A 22,831-nucleotide genomic window follows, 5' to 3' on the forward strand; every position below is an offset into this window, starting at 1 on the left:
ATACAATCTTGATGTTTTAAAATCCAATTCACTTGCTCATTAAAATATGTTAAAAGAAAGCACAGTACTCAGTAATCACCATACATATATTTGTCATAATTATTATCCTTTTCCTTTTCTCTATCTTAGTAAATAGTTTAATCTCAATCCACAAGGTCTACTTTGTTTTTTCCGATTCTCTCTTCCATCCCACTGGAAAGGGGGGATTGAGCAAATGACTGTGTGGTGCTTAGCCACCTGCTGGGTTAAACTACAACAGTCATTAAAACACATTAAAAGAAAGCACAGTACTCAGTAATCACCAAATGAGTCCTCACAGCTGTATAGCAAAGATTTTTACTTCCTGACGGAATGAACATCTTTAAATTCGGTATCATTCACAGATCTACTAAAAAAAAACATTCAAATGGAGGAAAACAGAATATTCAGTTTATCCTTTGGTAGCACTATGTATTCCACTCCAAAAATAATTCTACAAATTCAGGGCAGGTAGGAATCTCCAGACTGCTACAGACAGCTGCTTCACACAATCCTTCTCATAAGTAGATCTAAATTCTGTATTAAAATATTTAGAGGAATTTCATGTGTAGTTTTTCAGCTGCAGCCTCTGACTGGCCTGATACAGACTGTACCTGAAAATTCCCCAGGGCAGGGATGATTCTCTCTATTTGATTGAAGTCTTCCAGAAGATCTCTACTCCCAGTAGGTATCCCTGGCTGCTACCAAACTATAAACAATAAAATTGTAACAAGAATTCAGACTGTGACTTACAAACCTGCTAACAGACAGATACCTAAAGAGAGCATAGTATGAGGGAAAGGAAGAGAAATGGTTAATACACTCCAGAATCCTATCATGCATCCAAATAAATATGTTTTACAGTGTAAAGGTTAGAAACTATACAAGAAAGCATGCCGCATATAGTTTATTTATCATACCACATGCCATGAGGTTTACCTATAGTCCAGATACACATGTGGCTTTATCTCCTTTCAAATGGCAATGCCAGAAACATAAGCAACTCTCCTACCACTGTAGCATCCACAGCTACCTTACACTTGGCCAAATCGAAGTGAAGGCAGGACAACTACCTAAGGCATGAGATTACAGGAGCTTCTCCTTCCTGTCACAGAATACTGTCCCCACTTGGCTGAAATCACCACATTCCTACCCTCTCCCTTCTAAGCTCCATCCCATCACAATTGCCTCCCACACCATATTCACTTTCAGCACACTCTCCCGCTTATTTCCTGCTTCCCAGCTCATCTGCTCAGTCTCACTTATGCAACTCCACATCCCATTTTAGAGGTCATCACAAAGCTCTCTGGGCCAGAGAAGATGGTGAGCCTGGACAGTGCTAAGCAGTACCTGTGTGTTATCTCCCAGGCACTGAGGGATAATTCACTCTGCTGTAGCAGTGCCAGCACAGCACCTCTGCACCACTGACAGCTCTAGAGAGGGGTAAGAGAAGTACAGATGTTACTGGTGAATGTAACCAATGCTTCAAATTCTCTCCTTCAGCAGTATGTAACACTGGATAAGAAAAAGCAAAAATAACAAAGTCTTTAATTATCTTGGTAGGTGGTGTTAAAAGTAATCACAAGAGCAAAGAATATGCAGTAGGTTTTGGTACTGTTTTAATGGGGAAGTGGAAGAAAAAAATCAGGAAATCCAATATATCATAATAAAGAAACAGAAAGTAAAAATATCTATAAAGTAAACTGAATTCAAACATAAGCAATGCTTTATTGGGTTATAGCAAGCAACCTATTAAATAGGGAACTGGTACAAACAGATTGAACAAGACTCTCTTTTAACAGAGATGTATGGTGACAAGACAGCTTCTTTCAGTTTTTAAAACAAGTATCTAAATTGTTAAGTAAAGCATTAAAAAAAAAACCATTACAACACCAATGACAGACAATATTAAAAATGTGCAGGTTTGCTTAACAAATTTCTGCATAATGTTAGAAAACAAGTTATCATAAATTAAAAAAGAATGATTTATTTCTTTGTTTTGCAAAGCAACACAAACTGTTAAAAACCAGCTATACTTTACATAGAGCTACCGTTAAAAACAGGTGAAAACAAGCTAAAAATTTAGAGGACAACAAAAAATACACAACCCAGTTTCACCTGTCAGCAACACCTTCTGCTATCGAAGGGGTTATGTTAGTTTTATATACAGCTTTAAACATTGCGGCATACCACAAATAAACCTTAATAAGGTCAAAATAGGACCCTCTGTAAAAAAGGGTGAGTTGGCAAGTGTCAGTCCCATTCCAGAATTACAAGTAGTAATGGTTTCAGTAGGTCTTCAATGTACATCAAAACCTACTTCCAATAGTTTATCTCTCCCAAAGATGCACATAAACTTTATTTCATTCTTCTTTTGTTTGTTTGTTTGGTATTTAAATAATGATATTAAGAACATGTCTGGCTCAAAAATGAGAATGACATACCTCCCTTTTGTTCTGGATACAGTGATGTAGCTATCTCAACATGCTCACTGACAAACCCTAAAAGAGAAAATCATTATGTACTATGTGAAAAATACACACCACCTCTCTCAATTCAGACTCAGTATACAGTATATTGCCAACTCTATCCAATAGGATAAATATCTAAATTTGGTTTAAATTCTTAATATATTCTCTCTTTACAAAGTTCCATCACATGAAACCAAATTGCTTATTTACTGTTTGAGGCACAACATGACCCCAATTAGACAATTCGCTATAAAGAGTTGTTCTTTAGATGTTGTGTCTGTAGAGGTTTTACGTGATATTCATAGATTTTCAGCGCAGGCCCCAGTTTTAATGAAAGTCCAGTCAGTACATCATTTCTTGTCATCAACAGTAATGATTTGCCATCAATTTCCTATAAGAAGAATTAAAGAATTGATAAAGAAAATGTACAAATCTAATAGCTGAGAACAATCATGCAACAAATGGAAGACTACTTACAGAGGATCAGTGAGAAAAAAAAAAAATAGTAGCCTTTTATTTTCCTGAAATAATTGTTTGTAGCTGCTAACTTCTGCTGTTTGGTTTTGCAAGTGCTCACATGTGCTGACTAAAATAAATACTATTTAGTCAAGCACAAAAACCAAATCAGCCTCATTTCAAAACTCCCTCCTTGTACATCTGTTCGAAATTAATAGGTACATGTACAGCTTGCCTAACAGCCATTAAGCAAAGGGCACGCTTAGGGAGAAGGCAGTGAAATGTATTTCAAAATTACCATTGACAGCAATGTGCAAGTTTGGACTAGTCAGTGTCTGCTAATAACTTCAGGTGCCTGCTTTAAATGACCAACTTCCCAGCGTCGTGGGAAAAGGAGACTCCTGCAATCAGAACTTTTGGAAGGATCTAACTGCAGAGCTCAGCACTCTGACGGAACTTCCTTCGCCTACAATGGAAATGGCAGCAACTTCCCAGGCTGAATCTCCACAACCATTACCTTCCACTTTTAAACCAGAGGGTTTTCATTCTTTTCTCTCTTTTTTTTTCCTTTACGTTTGTTTGTTTCCTCTCTCAAATCATGGCTTTCTGACCTATTTAGATCAGAACTACTGTAGGCTTTTTTTCTCCTCCCCACCATCTGATAACCTTGTCATATGTTTGCAAATTAACTGTAAATGATTTTCCATGCATCAGAAAGCAAAAAGAATCCACATCTCACAACTCCACCTCAGTTTCAGACTCATGACCATCCTTTTATTTATACTGTCACACAGTTCAATCACTCTGCACTACCCAAGAAACAAGAGCTTCAATGCATCGACTGGTGCCTCATGAGGTCATCACAGCCCAAAGAAGTCTTTAATGTTATGATGTTCTCTTGCACTGGACTTCACTTTGTTGCATTCTTTTCTGCTCTCAGTTAAAAAAGAAACTTGAATTTGGCATCAATGGCCAAAAGTTCAAATGCCTGCATGTATTGTTGGTGTCCATTACTAAGTATTACCACAATTTTGTATTTTTATAAATACCATAAATAAATACGACACATAAAACAATCCCACTGTGGTATCTTCCTTACAAATATTAAATGTTGTTTCTGAGATGTTACCAATCATATATTTGGTTACAATATAACATGAAAAAAAGACAAAGATGACACATTAGAGTTCAACAGCGACTTGTCTGAACTGATCTCTCTCATGATTTGATAAAGTTTAAAAATACAAGATAGATGGAAAATATATATATATTCATATATATATAATGTAGTCAAACATCTGCTGAAAGTGAAATTTCTTTAAAACCTCACCAAGAGATATAACTGCTAATCCCTCCAGAAGAGCGCACTGTAACAGTATTTCTGAAAAATCACATTTCCAATCACTTTTTACCCAATTATAACAGGTACCTCCTTCCAAATTCTGTTGAGAATGTTAATAGTTAAAAACAGCTGATATTTTCTTGTTTCCATTTGTCACAATTCTTTTTGTGGAAATTCTGACACCACTGAGTATTTTGCTCATTGATACGACTGATCTGAAGTTGCCTTTTCCACTGCTGTTCAATGACGTTATGGAGTAAGAACAGCCTCCAGCTTGGAGGGATCCAAATGAAGAATATCCAGTACCTGGAACAGGAGAAACTCCATGAATAGGTAGAGAGAATTTATTTCCTTTTCCTTCTTGTTCCATAGGGTTCCCCACGGATTCAAGAAATGCTGGGAAGTAGACCATGTAAGGATTTCATTGAATAGAAAACTGATCCTCTAAACATATCTGAGTAAGAATGAGTAAATATGTATTAAAATTCCAGTATGTTACATCTCTATGTCTTTTTTATGGTTTACTTCCACCTCTTTCTGTTTTCTATCCCCTTAAAACTGCTTCCATAGATTTGCCATTGTCATTCCACCTTTTGGCACCAGGTAAGACTTCATATGCATTGGAGACTTCCATGAAATTCTTCTCCGCTACTCCACTATTTTCCAGATACTTTTCAGGATGCAACTTCAACGCCAGCTTTTGGTATGCCCTTTTAGTGCCACCTAGAGAGTTATCCCTCTGCACATCTAGAGCTAACTGTAGTTCCACAATGACCTCAGCTGCAATAGTCAGTGTGCCGTCTTCAGCAAATTCTCACACGACCAATCAAAAGCCAAGTCTGCTCTTTCTCCAAGTGACTGAAAACTGTATTGTTTTACATCACAGCTGACACAAAAGTGTAGCAGCCAGCATGCCCACATGCTCCTCCATGCCATGGACCGGCTAGAAGATGGCAGCAGATATCAGCTAACGTCAAACCTCAGTTTCCCTTCTGGTAAGGCACTACAGTGAGGGCCAGCAATTGGGTTCCTTAGGCTCATCTGCATAACACAATATTAATGTTAAGAAGCTGCAGGGGCAGTAGTGAAGGTCAGGCACTGCACTAGCACATCTCAGGACACGTCACAAAGATTTCATTTTCGAGCAAGCCTGCTGTGCTCCCAAGGCTCCTACAGAAACCTCAGCCATGTACTTGCAGATAACAGTTCTTTGGAGATGTTCACACTCTCACCCGCATCTGGTCTGCCTCTCTCTTTAGTTATCCTGTGCGTCCAACTTCTTGACTTGCCTGGAAAAACTGTCTTGCCATTACAGTTTTGGTTATTGGGCAACATCTTCCAGTTGAATCTTTTCATCAGAGAGCTCTTACAGCTTGCTGACATCAGCGAAACTCCAAGAAAGAATAATGTGTAACCATCATACAATCATCATGTCCTACCAGCACTTACAATACAGTTATTAAAAGTATTCTGTAGTTCTTAAAATGTTTTTACATTTTCCTTAAAATGTATAAGGAAAAAATCGCATCTTACAAAATCCTTTGAGTCACTTGCATCACGTGAGTCCAGATGTATTTAGATTCATTAAAAGTGTGGACTTAGTTACTGTTACGTAGAACTTGAATGCATTAATATTTCTTGAGATTACATTTTGAACTATGGGTGCCTCACAAGAAAACTGTTGTGCTAACACTTCTGAAATAGTTCAGCAGAAAACAATTTCTCAGTGTTGTAGGTGACTTGGGATACTTCCCCTCACCACTTACAGCCTTGTTCCCCTTCCAGTACATATCCATGGCAGTGGCAGATCAAACAAATTTCAGATTCTGGGACTCAGACAAGCTGCAGAACAAATGGCATTTAAAACCAGAGATGGCCACAGTTTCAGCTGCACACCTTGTGACTGCCATACCTGGAGAGCCTGTGAGATCCTGATAACAAATACCATAAGTATACAGAGTTAAAATTAGTGTCTTCTAAACAGTGCAGAGGAAACAAAACAACACTGCTGTAAAGAGGATAGAGACAGGGTTGTTCCTGGAGCAGACAGGGAAGAGTCAGATAGAGCTGGTTCTTGCCTGGAGAACCAGGCACTTGCTGCTCTTTATGCTGCTAAGTGAATAGAGGCGGAAGGGAGTGGCAATGATTTCCACCGCAAATGTCCACCTCACATCTCCCTGCTGTATCTTGGTGGCACCTGTCAGCTTCTCTCCAAAGCTTTAGCATAAAGTGGAGTTAGCAGCAGAAAGAAAACCACATTTCTGCTCATGGCAGCTTACTGCTCATCTGACCTAGCAGAGCCCTGGCAATATATTGCAAGAAATAAGCTTACTTCAGTTTTCCTCCTGAAGCCACTTGCCCTCACTGCAGAATACTAACAAAACCTGTACATGTCACTTCCACATGCTATTTTCCATCAGGCTGTTGCAAATTGCTTTGCCAAAACTCCTGAGCTAGCCTCACCTTGCTGCTGCAAGATCAGTAGTAATTACTACAGTATTATTGACAAGCCAGCTGGGGTGTAGAGAGGTTAAGGCATGTGATGAAAGTCAGAGGTATCTGTCAGAATAAGGAAAAAACCCAGAGGCTGCAATTACTTGGCTTGTGTTTTTCTTAAGTCATGTTTCCAGGGTTATCGAGGAGACGTGAATACTGGTATTAAGGAATTGATAAACTTAGGCTTTTTTTGTTGCTGTTTACCCATCTTCGAATTCTCAAAAATTACTAGCAGCTGCAGGAAAAGCCTCTCTCCCTTCTGCCAGAGAATTACCCAGCATCAGGCTGTTCACCTCCTAGAACAAAGAGCTAAATTTAGATACTTTTTTATACTCATCAGTTCCAACCAGATGGTACTTCATTGCCCAGGTGCAGAAGGTCAGCAAGATTATTCTGACCAACAGTAACTCTATTTCAGTTTAGATGTACTGTTCTCCAACAAAGTTGGCCATATCTTGCTCTAGCTCAGGACTTGGAAAGTCAAGCCATCCATTTTGATAACTAAACACAAATGGTCATGGAATGAATCACAGAAGGGTTTGGGTTGGAAGACACCTTACAAGATCACCTAGAGTTCCAGCCCCTCAGACGTGGGCAGGGTAACCTTCCACTAGACCAAACTGCCCAAAGCCCCATCCAAACTATCATGACAATTAATTTCCTAGTACTTGCACACAAACCTACAGATTTATTACAGAATGTGCTGAACTGACAATCTGCAGATGTAAGATCCTTCTCTACAGACAAGTGAACCACAAGCCAAGTAAGCAAACACCCCTATCCTTCCTCACTAAATATACTTTACCAATGTGCTGATAGATGAGTTACCAAGGAGCTATACAAAAGCTAAGCTCTTTGCAAAACTGCCAGAAGAAGCCATTCATTAGCATCAGAAAGTGTGTGTATAATGTTGGCACTTGTTATACTGAAACTAATGCCATGTAATCTACTGAAGCTAACTCTAGTCTACTGAAGCTAACTCTCTAATTGCAAAAGCTAAAATTGTAAGAATGATTTCTGAAACTTGTTGCATGCTCCCACAATTGTTTTTCTGTGGAGAGCAGTCCATGGCTGTCCCTTTAACTGATTTTACTCCAGCAGCCTTTCCTTGTCATATAAAAGCAGATGGAAAATTCTCCAGCTCATAGCTTTTGTTCAGTTCAAGAGTATGTTGCAGGATCTAAACTCCCAGGTCTTCCTGATGCTTACAACCTCCCTTCCACAAGCTCCAGAAATGAAGACCCAATCTCTTCAGACTGTCCTACAAATACGCTGCTCCTGTGCCCAAAAAGTTTCTTCCCCTTAACTGCCAACTTACTCTTTCCCTGTTCATTTGCGCTGTCAAGTTCAACGGAACACAGCAGCCCCTTTCATTCTACATCCTCAAAAGCAATTAGCCTGTTAGGAACCCTGGATTTTATAAGTACTCATGAAAGTATTTGCACAGTATACTTAGGAAGAAGGAAATTACCATTCACATTTTAAACCAGTCTAAGCGAGAAAACTTGTTTAGATTCCTCACCTTTCAGATGACATTTCAAACATACTCTTATCCACACCCTGTAGCATGATACTATTAAACTCCCATGGGTTTTCATCCAATAACATACCCAAGCACCTAATGTGGGATTTTCCCATTTAACGGTGTTATCACTGGGTCCATGGCAAAAACGTGCAATGGAGAAGGTGGTGGCAGTCCAAGTGTTTCCTAGCAGATTTACCTGTTCTTGAAAAGCACTGGCTTGTTCTTCAAATCCAGCTGTCCTGAAATAATTCACAACATCTGTAACAGCCCAGTCAGCAGGATCTGGTGGTCTCCCATTTTCTATTGAACTGCAAAATACAAACCCAGACAAATAATCACTACATGCCTGTAGAGTACCTGCTGCTTCTTTACTTGCTTTGACAACCCACATACGTTCCCTTCTCTGTTCCTCCAGGAAAAGTACCCTTCAACACACCTGCCACCACTCCAATAGAGAAGAATCACTGCTTTTCTGTTCCATTTCAAAGACCTGATACCAGGGACAAGTAACATACTTCTCCCTTCAGAAAAGAAGTATACAAACATTCACATAAGCCAAAGGCAGGCAATCAGGAGCTTTGCCTGTGAGTGTGCTGCTGTTGCAGAACAGAGGCTACCGTGTCTGAGGTACACGGTCTTTCAAGACTGTAGTTTGTTTCCAGCTATCCAGCATTTATATAGAATTGCAGTATGCAGATCACTTTTCCAAGATGAGATTGTGCTATTGTAACATGGGTCGACACTACTGGAAACTATCTTTACTTTGTAAAACAAGAAAATAGAGGCACCAGTGATTGCATGAACTGCTCGATATAGAGAGCCCTCCAAAATTTCCTTTTGACTTATCTTTGGAGAAATCCAGGGACTTCCTAAACACCTAAGAACACAAGAAAATATCCGTTCAACACAATCAGAACAGATCACTTATGTGATTGACCTCAAGCAATTACTTTCCACAGTAGCAAGACCAACCAATCATTCACGTTGCTAACTCTTACCCTGAATTTCTTATTCTCAGCCTGCCATCATGTCATCTCAGATAACCTTCATGTATCTGCAAACTCTTGGTGAAGCATTCAAGGCAAGGCTGGATGTGGCTCTGGGCAGCCTGGTCTAGTGGTTGGTGACCCTGCTCACAGCAGAGGGGTTAGAACTAGATGACCTTTGAGGTCCTTTTCAACCCAGGCGCTTCTATGGTTCTATGAAACACATGATGAGCTTGACTGCCTGTCCTACAGCAGTGTAGGAGTATGAAGAACAAGATGTCAGTCAGCAGAAAATAAAATTCTACAACATGCTTCTCCAGCTACATGTCCCACGCTTACAGTTCAAGCCAGACATTTTCCACTGTCATGCATGCTTAACCATAATGTTAATGAAGAAATAACAAAACCATACAGATCAGAGTACCAGATGGAAAGCAAACTTAGATTATACTCCTCTGACAAAATTTTTGCTCTGTTGTTCAAACTTTTCTTTTCCAGTTTCCACCACCTCTGTTCCTGCTAGACTTGTATGTCTTTCAGCAAACTCACTGGGTGAATCAAGGGCCAATCATTTTTTAAAACTAGCCATGAAGAGAAGCAAGTAGAATCACACAAAGTGCTTTAGATCACTGTTTCTACAACATTCCTATTTCTATGACCATGTGAACATGGTGAGCACTGATTTTCACTTCTTCCTTAAACCTTGGAATGCACTTATCTACAAGGCAGCAAAATTCTGGCCCTAGAGACTCGTGTTGCAACCTCAACACCACACTGTATGCTGTAGTCGGCCTTTTAAAACCAGTTTCTTTCACTTATCACATAGAATATATACATATTTCAGAGCAAAGAGCAAAGGCCAGAGTTTCTTACTCTTGCTCATGAAGTAACAACTTTATGAATTGCTTTGCTGATTGGGATTGCAGAGAAAAGCAACACTCAGCAAAATTTTAAATGAGACAATCTGACTTTATCAGAGCTGCACCTGAAAACTTTTTTTTTGGTGTTGTACACATTCTGAGGCTTACAACGTAAAATGCCATAAAAAGCACAGTACAAAATCTATGTATATTTGCAGAAGCAAGATTTGAAGAATTATATTTATATCTTTGCATTTTCCCTTAACACACAGACACTTGCAATGATACATCTTCAACTAAAAATTAAAAATAATCAACTAAACCCAAAAAACTCAGTATTAAAAAAACTGCTAGAAGAACAATTTAATTATTCCTAAACAGTAAACGAAAGACTCAGTCTGTCAAAATACCTAACTGTATTTTGCTTACTTCTCAAAGCATTTTCATTTCAAGCTGACTACAATCCCCTCACAATGTTGTATTTCAGCCCAAGTGTATCAGTTCTTCATACAGCTCTTCTTTTACTGCTAGGGAACACAGAGCTTGGCCTAGCCCCATCCCAGGCCCAACTGCAATGCCTTCAAGGGTTCCACCTTAGTCATTCCTAACCCCAGGAATAACAGCAAGTTCCTACCTCAAGGAATAGCATCGTGCTGGACCTCAAGCAAAGCCAATTTCCACAGCTACAGCTGCAGAAAACTCACAGGCATGTGGCATACTGTCAGGGGCTGGATGGATTTTAACTCATCTACCCACACAGATGCTCATTTGGCTTCTAGACAGCCTTCTCCTTGCCCTGATGTTGCACATGGCTCTGTTGTTTAGATAAGAAAAGGGAATATATAAGAGCCACAGTTTAGTCATACACCAGTTTATGCCAGACATCCTGGATGCCCTAAAACCTTAAGAGAGCTAGTTATGTTAGGCTTTATAATCAGATGCTAGATGTGCTAACAATGAATAAAGATTTGACTTATCTCCTGTTTGGCACTGTCCCTGTGCCTTTATTGCCATCATGTGGCCGAAGCAGCAAGGCCTGGAAGGACATAGCTGTGAACAAACAGATTTTATCCAAGCTATTTATAACCACTTCAAGAAAGTGCCAAATTCTTCCTTAGTAGATACATACTATATACTTTCCTTTAGAAACCACAGCTTATGCTCTGTTTAATTATAATCACTACCAGTTTTTAAAAACAACCATTGCAATTTGTAGTTGAGTTTTGTCCCTAAGCCTTGGGGGAAAATGATTAAATGTAAGCTGTCCTTGCTCTGATTGCTTCCCTTCTCTCCTCCGCCATGGAGTCTCAGGTGTAGAAGAAAAATGGGTAACTGAAGGTGGCTTCTGAGGGACATACACAGCATAATCTGTGCATGGTCACTAAACAGGGAAATGCTTTTTATATTGGTGTGGTGTAGCCAGAGTCTTGAGTTAATGGGGAAGATACAACTTTTATTGGCTACCAGCAGATCTTTTGATGCTGTATCATAACCAGGTGTTTCAACAGCATCCTGAAGAGACGATTATTATTATTATTATCATTTATATTACTTGGTGCCAGGGAACCTAAGCATTGTCACATTTTCATGGGTAGCTCCTGGCAAAGAGACCTGAAGGACAAGAATGAGGTGCAGCTTTGTAGAAGTGCTGCAGTCTGAGAGGACAGGTGATAAACCCTCTTTAGTTCCTTTCTTTGTGTTACTTATCACCAGAGCATCTACAAGCCTAACACAGCATGGCTGCTTTCCCACACAAAACTCCACTTTTCAGATAGTAAGTTAGATTAGGACTAGCAATCCCAACTGAAGAACTGATAACCTTCAAGGATAAGGAAATGCCTCTAAAACTGTTCCTATCCTTTAGCCTGCAGCCCACTACACTGAAGAAAACTGCAGAACAGTGCACGTCATATCTTTCCCTTATTCCCACCATAGGTCTGAAGAAGGATTCTGTTTAGAGCTTCTTCAGCAAACAGCTTCAAATATCTGCTTCAGAAGGGACACATGCTGCTTCTCAGCTCAGGATGGCTGGGCAGTCAGCAGAGAGATGCATACACCTCCTTCAATAAGAAGGAGAGGAGACATATATGTGGGACACTTCTCCCCATCAGGCATTGGTTCTGGAAAGCACACAGACACCTCAGGCACCATTTGCTGCTTTGAGTTTTGCAAGTCCTTCCGCAGGAGTTTTACCTCGTCAGTCAAAGCAGATGGTGAGAGGAGCTTTCCCCACACAAGCAAACAGATGAACATGGGCAGAGTATTGGTCGCTGTGCTACCACTTGCTCTGGTCTCTAGCTGAGATGAGAAATCCATAGAAAAAGGAATACTCCCAACTTATTAGCTTCTACACTTCTCCATTGCTGTACTATCCTCCTGAATACCACTTTAAATCACTTCAGTGCCCTAGAATCTTTTATTTCAAAGTAGAAATGCAATAAAATTCATCAAGAACATGGAATGGTAGAAATGAGCAAAGATTGAGGTCCTCACCCTTGCCAACCATATTAAGTCAATGGAAAAATACAATCAAAATTTACGTGCTGTTTACATAAACCAAACTCTAAGGAGTCACTTACTTTTTGACATCCAGAGAACCATTTTCCTTGTTTTCCATGTCAACAGTTAGCATGGAGAGATTTCCTCAGCAGCTACCAACGGGAGAAAAAAAGCTGCATTTAGTTACTGGCCGCATGAAAAGAGCAACATAACATAACAGAAACAAATATTCTATAGAGATGCGACTGTTTCCATCTGAGAGCAAAAAAGCTGTCAAAGACCACTTCCCTCAGAGCCTTGGCAAAACTGGTAATAGCTAATGAATCAGGAAAAGTTTCCCTGCGCTTGGGACACAGGAAATAGCACCTTCTTTGATTTTCAGACACGAAGCATCACATATGATTTTTTTTTTAAACTAACAGAATTTTTATCTAAACTATGTAGAGAAAGACCAGCTTGCAACATGACCATGGCTAGATACTAAGTATGCTCACGGTGTCTTCAGTCACCCCGCTGTACTGAGGATCCCAAGCAGAAGCACAGCCTTACTCCTAGCAAGGCTTGGAAATCCACGTCCTTGTTTCACAAATGGGGACTTGAAACACCAATGAGGAATGCGATTTCTACCCCAGTCACACACAAACTGGCAAGCCGAGTCGCTGAACGAGCCCCAAACTCCCGAGGCCTAATTCTGCACCTTCTCCGTAAGCCCATCCTTCCTGCGCTTTGCACAGCTTCCTCTGTACACGCTGAGCTCGGAGGGGGAAAGGACCGTACAAAGGACACGGGACGAAAGCCAGCCCGCTGGCTGCTCTCAGGCCCCAGGGAAGGCACGGAAACCAGCCCAGCTTTCTCTTTCTGCTCTCAAAGGCATTTCTATGTAGGGGAGCACCGTAACTACCCACGGGCTCGGGATGTTCCTTCTGTAGCGTTAATGGACGCCGGCGGTATGTCAGAGAGCTCGGGGGAGTACAGAACAGGGAAATCGCGCTCTTCAGCTAAAACTTCGCAAAAAACAGACAGCAATTAACGCCGCTACTTACAAAATAAAAATAAAGAAAAGACCCTTTATTAGGCAGTTACCAGCCCCAGAGAGCAGCACCAAACTGGCGGCGAGGATGCTCCTTCCACGCTGAGCCCGGAGCACTCGGCGCCGCCCGCGGCCGCCGCTCGGCGCAGCCCAGGTGAGGGCACGCTGACAGCCGCCGGCTCCGGGCCGGGACGGAGCTGCCCGCGACCCCGCCCGCACCTGGGGTCTCCCGGCGGGCGCTGCGTGACACGCGTGCACCATCTTACGAGCATCTCCAGCACGCAGCGTGGCACCACATTGTCATTATTTTTCGTGCGGGAGAAGGGGAAGCAAGACAGGCGGACCTACCTACGGGCAACTACACCGAAGCATGGCTACGCGCTGCTCCGGCGCGGCGGAGCCCCGGCCGCCAGCCCCCCGCCGGCAGCGGGGCGCTCGGAGGCGGCTCCGTGTGGCAGCGGGCAGCGGCCCCGCCTGGCTCCCGGCCCGCGTGACGCCGCCGCCACATACGGCCCACACAAACCGCCGCCCGCGTCATGGCGGCCGATTTAAAGGCGCCGCGCCGTCCGCCGCGCCTACCTGCGGGAGTGGGCTGCCTGCCGGCCTGCCGCCACGGGGCCGGGGGCTCGGGCCCTCCTGCGGCCGCTTCCACTCCTCCTACCCATAAGCGTGTGCCGGGAGTGCCTGCGCAGCGGGTGGTGGGGGTGGAGAACGACTCCGCAGAGAGCTTTGGAAAAGAGCCTCGGGAAATAGGTGGGAAATAGTAACAACTCGGCTTTGGAAAATTGGTGAAGTTGCATCAAACTGCTTCTGAAATGAGTTTGTCAGTGCATGAGCGAGCAGCGAGCGCTGGCCTGTCTATGAAACCGGAGCGTGGTGGGCACCTCGGGGACGTGAGGCCGTGCTGGCGCCTGCCCATATGCGAGGCCCTGCGGGGTTTGCGGTGCAGTGAGGTACAAAGGCCAGGTCTGGCCCACTGGAATAACATTCCCCCCCACTGAGGTTAACAGGAATTTTGGCAATTTTCTCTTGCAATTGCGCTTTTAAATTGTTTTACTCTATTACGCACTCTGGTTATTTCTTCTCCCAAGTTTCCTCAAATTCAAGAGATTTTCTAGCAGCATAGAAGTGTTCCCACAGATGACACGCTATCAGTGTGAGCAGTACTTACCGCCACATCCTACCTAACTCCACACTAAGGCTTAGCAGACCCCCCTGCACCTGCATGGTGTCCCAGCGACTCTTAACAGTACCAATTTGTTATCAGTACAGAAATCATTTTGGTATCACCCCCAGGAGCAGCTAAGTGCACCCTGTGTTTGCGGACAGGGATCCAAGCCCTAAAACTGCGAACTGGATGCAGCATAGTAATCACAGGAAAGGCACAGCTGAGCCCACAGGCCTGCAGACATGGTTCCCCCTGAGCATTTCATTTTGCCTTAACCAAACAAATAACCAAAGCATACAAAAACTATGCAAATAACATGATGAGTATTGATAAGAATGCTGAAAACTAACAGCGGTGCGAGTCCTCGCTGCTTTAGATTTTAAACAAACACAGATAAACAAGTCAAATAAAATATTAAACATACTGCACCCTAAAGAAAACCTTCACCTCGCATCCCAGTGCATATGGTAAAATGTGGCATATTTGCATTGGACAAGTCACACAATGAAATTCTTTTTTGTCTCTTGAGAAATAAGCACTCTAAATGAGGCCATAACGAGTTTTCTGCATCAGCTGGTTTCTGACTTTGGTAATAAACTGACATTTGAAGCTACAAATATAGACCAGCTCTTTACTCACGCTCTCCCATGCCTTCCATCATGTTCTCAATTAGTCTTTGGAGCATTCAGCATGAGGCACACAGCATAAAAGACCTTGAGCAGCAAAGAGAAGAAGTTTAAGAAAACGGGCTGTGGAAGAATTCAATGTGGAATATGATCTGCAGCTTGCATTTTCATTCATTAAGGTAAGGTGATTTAATTAAAGTGAGATTATGTCTGGAGGGAGACAATGCAGGAAAGTGAATTAAGTGTTTTGTTTGACTACTTGCATCCCGCTTCTGGTAAAGACTGTTTCTAGGTCACGTGAGACTGGAGCAGGAGCAGTGCTGACTGAGCTGGACTGAGGGTCCTGACTGAATTTCTGCAGCTTTTCAAACATGGAAGTCAGTGTGGATTACTGCACACAATGATCTTATCTTCTGGGTATTGGAGAGTGTTAGTTTTTTGCTGAAAGTTTTTGCGTGCAGCCAAACACATCGCACAGCTGGCATGGGACAGCACCAAGCACCAAACTCCGATTTTCCCAGAGCTGAATGAAGGGTCCCTTTAGATCCTTCTTCTTTCTGTGTAAAAATATGACTAAACATATTCACTGGGAAGGTTAGGTGAAAAAACAGCATAGGATTTTGGTGCTTTCAACTGAAGGAAAACCAGGAGTGCTCTTCTAGGTAAATAAGCCTTACACAGAGCAGAACAGGTCACACAGCTGTATAAAACACACGTTGCTGTCAGTAAAAAATGTGTCCTTTGGAGTTCCCAGCAAAAATTGGGCACCAAGAACTCAGTGTGGCAGTGGCCCAGTACCAGAGCAGCTCTTCTGCCTGGGATGAGAGAGCAGGCCAGTCCCGCCATTACTGCCCAAGCACGGCCCCACCAACTGCCGCTGTGATGGCATCCATGGGGCTGCTGGGAGCTGATGTCCCACCAACACTGCAAGGGCAGCCAGGGTGGCCAGGCTGGTAACAGGGACACTGGCACCCTCTGCCAAGAGCCTGCAATGTAGCTTCAGGCAGAGACATCACCAAGAAGTTGGGTGTGGGGAGGGCTGGGTCACTTTAAGCAATTCCTGTCACAGGTGTGAAAGTGGCACAGGTTGATAGTGGCTGCTTGCTGCTTAAACTGAATTCTTTTGTCGTTATTTTCAGCCTACTAACCTAGTTACCCTCCATCTTCCCTATGTACTCTGAATACCCTGGGTTCATACTGCACTTACACTTCTACCACATACCCATCACACCCATATAACATTTTTGCTTCTTGTCACCCTGGCATCTTAAAGTACCTCAGAGTCCTTTCCATAGTCACTGGCAAATGCTGTACATCCAGAAAAAGGAGACATCTCCATTACCAGCCCTGGTTGCACCTTTCCAACGCTTCATTCAGTGAAAACTCTTTCCTCAGTTATCCATGAGGTGTTTTCCACTCCAGTCTGCTCTCTTTCTGGCTTGCTTGAATGGAATGTCAGCACTTACCTTGATCCTCAGCACTGACTGCTGAATGCCTGTCCTCCTGCTCTGCCCTCCTCGGGCACAGAGGAGAGATATGAGGGATAGTTCCCAGCTCCAGCCTGCACACTGAGTCCAGTTGTGAAGCTTCTCTTCACTACTCCTGTGCTGGCCAGGGAGGCCATCTAAAAGCCCTGCTGCCATGTCTTCCTTACTGCCACTTCTGACCTGCCAGAGTTCTCTGCATGGCCAAGACTTCCCACAATACTCTGAAGTCCTGCACAAAGCCCAAACAAAAGGCCAAAACTAGCACTGGTGCCAAGCAAGTGGGGGAAGAAAGGCAGAAAGCCTGTGTTAAGAATTCAGCAGAGCGATGTGTGCCAACCCAGCACTCGTTTCTAATGCACATAACTCCCCTGCTGCAAGCCTGGAGGGGAGGATGGAGAGACCCTTAAAACTTGATTCTATTTTATTGATGATCGAGCATGAATTTCAGTGGCAACAAAGATGAACAGGAGTCACTAAGAACCTCATTTTTATAGCTTCTTAACATCAGAAAAGAAAAATACAGTAGGTAGAGGAAGGCTCAATTAGAGCATTACGTTCAATCATACAGCCTGCTTTTCCTGTTTTACACTGCATTTGTCACTGTTGTACTGCAGCACTTTCAGAGATGGACAAGGACTACCAGCAATTTGTGCTTTCCAAGAAGGCCTCATGCGTACACTGGCTGCACCCTGCGGGTTGCACAGCTGACTTCTCCTGAAGGAACTGTGCTTCCTCAGCCTGTGCTGTGTGATGCAGCATGAGTAAAAAGCACACTCATACATCAAGTAATGGCTTTTTAACTCCATCAGTACAGCTTAGGGACACATTCTCCAAATGCCCAGTGTTACTATGCCAGGATCTTTTTTACACTGTAAACATTATTCAGTCTTTTTTTGTAAACATATAAATCTCCAGCAAGATGACTGGAACTGCATCTTCCTCACACATGGATACAAAAGAAATCTCACCACAATGCAAGGCCAGTGGCACCTTTCTGATTGTGTTTCCTGTGGTTTGCAAAACTGAATTGCTTGAGCAAATCTTCCTGCACGTGAATTATATCCACTTCACTTAGAATTTCCTGCCCTACTTGTTCTGTTGTGCTCCTTCTTATTCTGATAACTGCTCTATATTTAACATAACTACTTGCTAATTAAGCATGTACTTTACATCAAGAAATCATTGTATAAAACACAATCCCATGCCACGTAATTGCCTGCCTAGTGATAACGTAGCAAGTGGCTTTTAAACGGTATTCCTTTGAAAGATCGATATTATAAAATCGAGCTTAATAAAGATATTTTATATAAGAGCAGCTCAGGTATCTCAGTGAAATAGCAGTTAAATCTACAGGAAATCTGAATGGTCACAGCTTGGTTGTATGAAATGAGACAAATGAAGAAGAACAACATGCCTCTGCACAGAAGACTGGGAAAAAATCAGTTATAGTCAGAAAAGTGCCAATAAGACACAAGCAGAAATCTAAATTATATTTTACATACAATGTGAAGAAATCTGCACTAGCACTAGACGCCACTTACTGTGAGGCTTTTTTGCCCCAGGAGCAAGAAGCCCATCTATGACTGGGAAACCATCAAAAACCTAATGCTGGTGCCTTGCAGTCCCAGTGCCCTGCTTGCTAACCAGTAGTGACAGGGTAATTTGCGTACCTACAGGTTCATACAGCTCTTGCAGAATGCATGCTCAAAGACAGAAGAGACCCAGAGTCAGTTCAAGGAAACTTCCACCACAGACATGCAGATAACATGCTGGAAAGTGTATTCTGTAGAGACAACCCCAAACACCTCCTCCATTTCTAAAAATCCTAACTTATTTTTCCAAATCCTTATTGTTTTTCCAGCAGGCAAGACTAGCAGCCAGCTCCTCCACTAGCCACCTGACAGCAGCAATCAAAGTGTGCCAATGCAGCTGTGCTGAGCCCTCCTGTTTTCAACACGGGGCCATTAACAGCTGCTCCACAGGTGCCCATGTGATGAAGGCTTCTGCTGGATCTTGCACAGGCTTTCTGAGGTGTCATTAACTTCCCCTGAAAAGCACCAGTGTCAGTGTAACATTCACATATCACCTTCCCATCAAAAAGTTTTCTTAGAAGACGAAGTCAGTAAAATTCAGGGCCAGGTATACACTTTATAAAGAAGAGCAGAGGCTTGGTCATCTTGGTATCAGAAGTTCAAGGCTCTACAGGTACTGAACTACAAGGAAACTAAAAGCAGTCAAGACAATCCTACACCTTGTGCGCAAATACAAAAGACAAAGAGATGCATGTGCGGTCTGGCAGACAGCGACTGCAAACAGAACCAGTGACTGCAGGAAAGGAAAACTCCCGTTGTAGCAGGGCGCTCCTGCAGGGCGCTCCTGCCGCACAGCAAGAGAGGACCCTGCTTTCCCTCTCTACCCTCCTTTGATATAAAGCAAGACCCAAACCATGCAGATAGTCACATGTGAACATGAGCAGACATGGCATTCAGAAGTTATGCATTAAGGTTATAACAGCGAGGCTGACATTTTAAAAATATACATTTACTGGTGTCTGAATTGTTGATAGGTTCTAACCAGAGACCCTCTGCAGAACATGGTTGCCGTAACTTCACTTTCTCTCCAGCTGCTCTGGTGGTGCTGACCTCAAGCTGAAAAACAGGGGACAGTGGTGTTTTTTTTTTTTTTTTGACTTTAAACAGTATAACTATAATTAGTAGTGGAGATAACATAGAGATGCAACTTAACTTGATTGGTATTCAACTCCCTAATAGAGAAGATACACTTTTTTTTTTTTTAATTAATGTTGTATATTTAATGAACTTGTTTAGAAAGTCGTTATTGTAAAAAATCTTTGTTTTAAAGCACAGGACTTCTGAAATTTCAAGTGCAGGAAATAAATAAATGGGACTGGGTGCTATTAAAACAGAAAACACTCTGACCCTAGCTTCTAATTAGAATTAATCAGTCCTGGATTTTTAGGAGAATTTTCATGCAGCTGCTGCAGACACATGTAATACAGAAAAAACGCTTTTGTTCAAGTTAGTGTCAAAAACTTCTTTTTTACTGATACAAAACCCAGTTAAAAACATTGCAAGCAGTAGCTACTAATTAATTCATAAAGGATTTAAAGGCAAAACATAATAGGTAATTAACAGATACTCATGGTTGGTATTGCCTACATTACCTTCTTATTATCTGAATGCACCTACCCAAATTCCTCATTTGCTACTACTTGTCAATGGGTACTTCGCAAGCTGCCTGTTCTTCCTACACACTGCATCTGGCACTTCTCACAAATCCTGATCCATGTCATTTCCACGTGCCATCTACGGGCAAATGAATGCAAATAGAACATCTTGGAATTGAGAAGTTACGTTAAAGTGGAATTGTGATCCATTTTAATTTACAGATTTTCGTCGTAAGCTGGAGCACAAAGAGTTCAAGAAAAGTCAGATTTCCCAGCGTAAACTTTCCTGTTAGGACAGAGCTGAAACAAACCCCTCAGGCAGATACCAGCTCCTTTCAACTGTGAAGCAGACTGAGATCCTCCAGACCCATCTTTGCCATATCTGCTCGAGGTGGATCTCCAGGGCAGCCATCTTGGGCCTGCTGCCTACAGGCACACCAATATGGGCTATTTCCAGCTCCCCCTAGGCAACGTGGCTCTCTCGGGCAGTTCCAAACACCTGCTCCAGTCACAGGACAACTGCAGCTTTGGGAGTCCTGGCACCAAGGAGGGCCTGGCCCATGGGTAGGCAGCAGGACCCAAGGCTTCTGGCAGCATACTCTACTGCCTGTCCCTCCCCTTTTGGCTTAATGCTTGCCAGGACCACATGGGAAAGCAGGGCTATGTCCACCAGGGCTGTGTTCATCAGCGATCAGTAGAACCTCGTAGGTCTGGAGTTACAAAGCAGAACAGCACAAACATCCTAATGTCTACACAATACAGATTTTAAGGACTTTATTTGCATTAACCTTTGTCTAACCTGTCCCATAACTTGTCTAGTAGCAGCTGAAGCATCTTAGGCTTGCTTCCAAAGCACATGTTCCAGTTTATCCAAAAGAATTCCAGTCTGTAATCACAGACCATGCCATAGTAGCTGGGACCAACTGTGAAGTTTACCTCAAAACCATGCTCCTTACGCAATCCAACATGCTAATGTTAACAAATTTTTTAATTCTACGTTATATAGATAACATATCATGTAGCCTTTAGGCTGATTCTGCCACCAGGATCTTCTGATGACAGAACTTCAGAAAGTAATATTAACCAAATTGAAGAGCAGAGAGGGAGAAAAGTAAAGAACAAATTTTTATTTTCTAAGTGATATGAAGAAAGTGAAAAACAAAGACCACTTTGTCAGCACCCTTCTGAAGAAACATCTAGAGAGAACTTCCAGGCTGGCAGGAGCTGGTTTACTGAATTGCTTTGTTATAGAAGATTTCTTCCCACAAAGGTTAATCACTGTATGTAGAGAAATATACCTGTAGGATCTAGGTAATTTATAAGCCATTTAAATATTCTCTATTTACAAGTCATTTAAATAATACAAATGCTTTCATTTCACTCCTTTTCACTATTTATGATCTTATTGCAAAGAAAGCAACAGAACAAGCAAAAATAAAACATCAAGCATCTGTGATGGTTTTCAGATATGCAAACAAGAGAACGCCAAAATCAAGGGCTCAGGATTAAAACCAGGCTATCACAAGCAGATTTCACCCTTGGCTGAGTATGATTCTGACAAGGTGCATATAGGTAGAACACATCCTCCATTTCAATCTATCACCATTTTAAAGGATATTGTCTAAGGACAAATTTACATACTGATTTTATATTATCAATGTCTTGATGGCAGCCACACTGCCATAGGAACAATCTTGAAGGGAGCATGGAGAAATCAGGTCTCTCTCTCTCCCTCTCTCTCCAGTTACCAGAAAACTGATGGGGCAACAATCTCTCTCTGCCTCCTGAATCCAGTACTTTGGTGTTAGAGGTGAAGGATCAAGCCTTTCTGCCAGCACTTCAGTTTTCTCAGTATTGTCCTATTCATGACTATTTTTTCCTGGAGTTTTCGAACTGACCAGATGGACTCAGAATGCACTACACACTCGGCTGCTGAGACCTTACTCCACTTGGGTAAATATACCCTGGCAGTGTTCTTTCCAGCCTTCCCAGCATTTTGGAAGCAAAGGAAGATGATTAACTTTTATCTCCTAGCACAGGAAAACTGCTATTACAGCTCTCTGTCATAAAACTCCTTCCTAAGAGAAGAACTTTTCATCCTTAGAAGCTTTTGTGCTGCAGCCATGTCCATCTATTGTTTTATCTGTACTGTCCTTAACAAAGATGTCTCATTCTTACATAGGCTGCTTCTCAACACAAAGGAGAGAATTTGCAGTTAGATAATGGATTGCTGTCTTGGTGTCTATAAAAACTGAAACATTGCAACCTGAGCACTAATAAGGAATGTGCAAGTCCACCGCTGGGTCTTTTTTACGTGACTCATTGACCATGAGCTAATGCAACAAATTGCTTTTAAAATTTAAAACAAAGACACAATTTCTGAAAACACATTTTTTTTGCAAAGACATCTGTATTTGACGCTCTGAGGGAGAGAAAAGGATATCCAGACTGTAAGGCTTCTAAAGGAAATTCTTCTAACTTTCAAATAGCGTATTGGGAGCTCATCCAAATGATTTCATGGAAGCCTCGAACGGCTGTTATCTGCCTTAGGTATAGACTTTATATAGTAGAGAATTATAAGAGCAAACTACCAGTTCCTTTCAGGCAGGCATCAATCCATCCCTCTTTGTAGTCTAGAAAAAAAATACAAAACACAAAACAACAACAACAAAAAACAAAG

The 22,831-nt window shown here is 42.2% G+C and overlaps 1 protein-coding gene across 3 annotated transcripts; it reads right to left on the bottom strand.

Annotated features, from left to right (window-relative positions):
• Positions 628-14,677, bottom strand: SAMD13 (sterile alpha motif domain containing 13). 3 transcript variants are annotated; one of them, XR_002441039.1, is made up of 6 exons: positions 14,263-14,677; positions 12,734-12,805; positions 8,505-8,616; positions 2,463-2,880; positions 1,369-1,451; positions 628-727 (listed from the first exon to the last, which is right to left on the bottom strand). XR_002441039.1 is itself a non-coding variant. In XM_021404255.1 (4 exons), exons 2-4 carry the CDS (start codon positions 12,784-12,786, stop codon positions 2,737-2,739), a joined length of 309 nt encoding a protein of 102 aa, XP_021259930.1. In that variant the 5' UTR covers positions 12,787-12,805; positions 14,032-14,173; the 3' UTR covers positions 1,614-2,736. The 3 variants fall into 3 exon arrangements, 1 of the variants encoding a protein (XP_021259930.1); XR_002441038.1 differs by lacking the exon at positions 14,263-14,677 and adding an exon at positions 14,032-14,173; XM_021404255.1 differs by lacking the exons at positions 628-727; positions 1,369-1,451; positions 14,263-14,677 and adding an exon at positions 14,032-14,173 and having other exon boundaries at positions 1,614-2,880.

The sequence above is a fragment of the Numida meleagris genome, chromosome 7, assembly GCF_002078875.1.
Source record: "Numida meleagris isolate 19003 breed g44 Domestic line chromosome 7, NumMel1.0, whole genome shotgun sequence".
Lineage (NCBI taxonomy): Eukaryota > Metazoa > Chordata > Aves > Galliformes > Numididae > Numida > Numida meleagris.

Excerpts from the sequence above, each read along its gene's own strand:
- SAMD13 (XM_021404255.1), bottom strand. The coding sequence starts at position 12,786 with ATGCTAACTGTTGACATGGAAAACAAGGAAAATGGTTCTCTGGATGTC. Across the intron at positions 8,617-12,733 it reads GGTTCTCTGGATGTCAAAAA|TTCAATAGAAAATGGGAGAC; the intron begins GTAAGTGACTCC and ends TGTATTTTGCAG. Across the intron at positions 2,881-8,504 it reads CCAGTGCTTTTCAAGAACAG|GAAATTGATGGCAAATCATT; the intron begins GTAAATCTGCTA and ends TTCTTCTTATAG.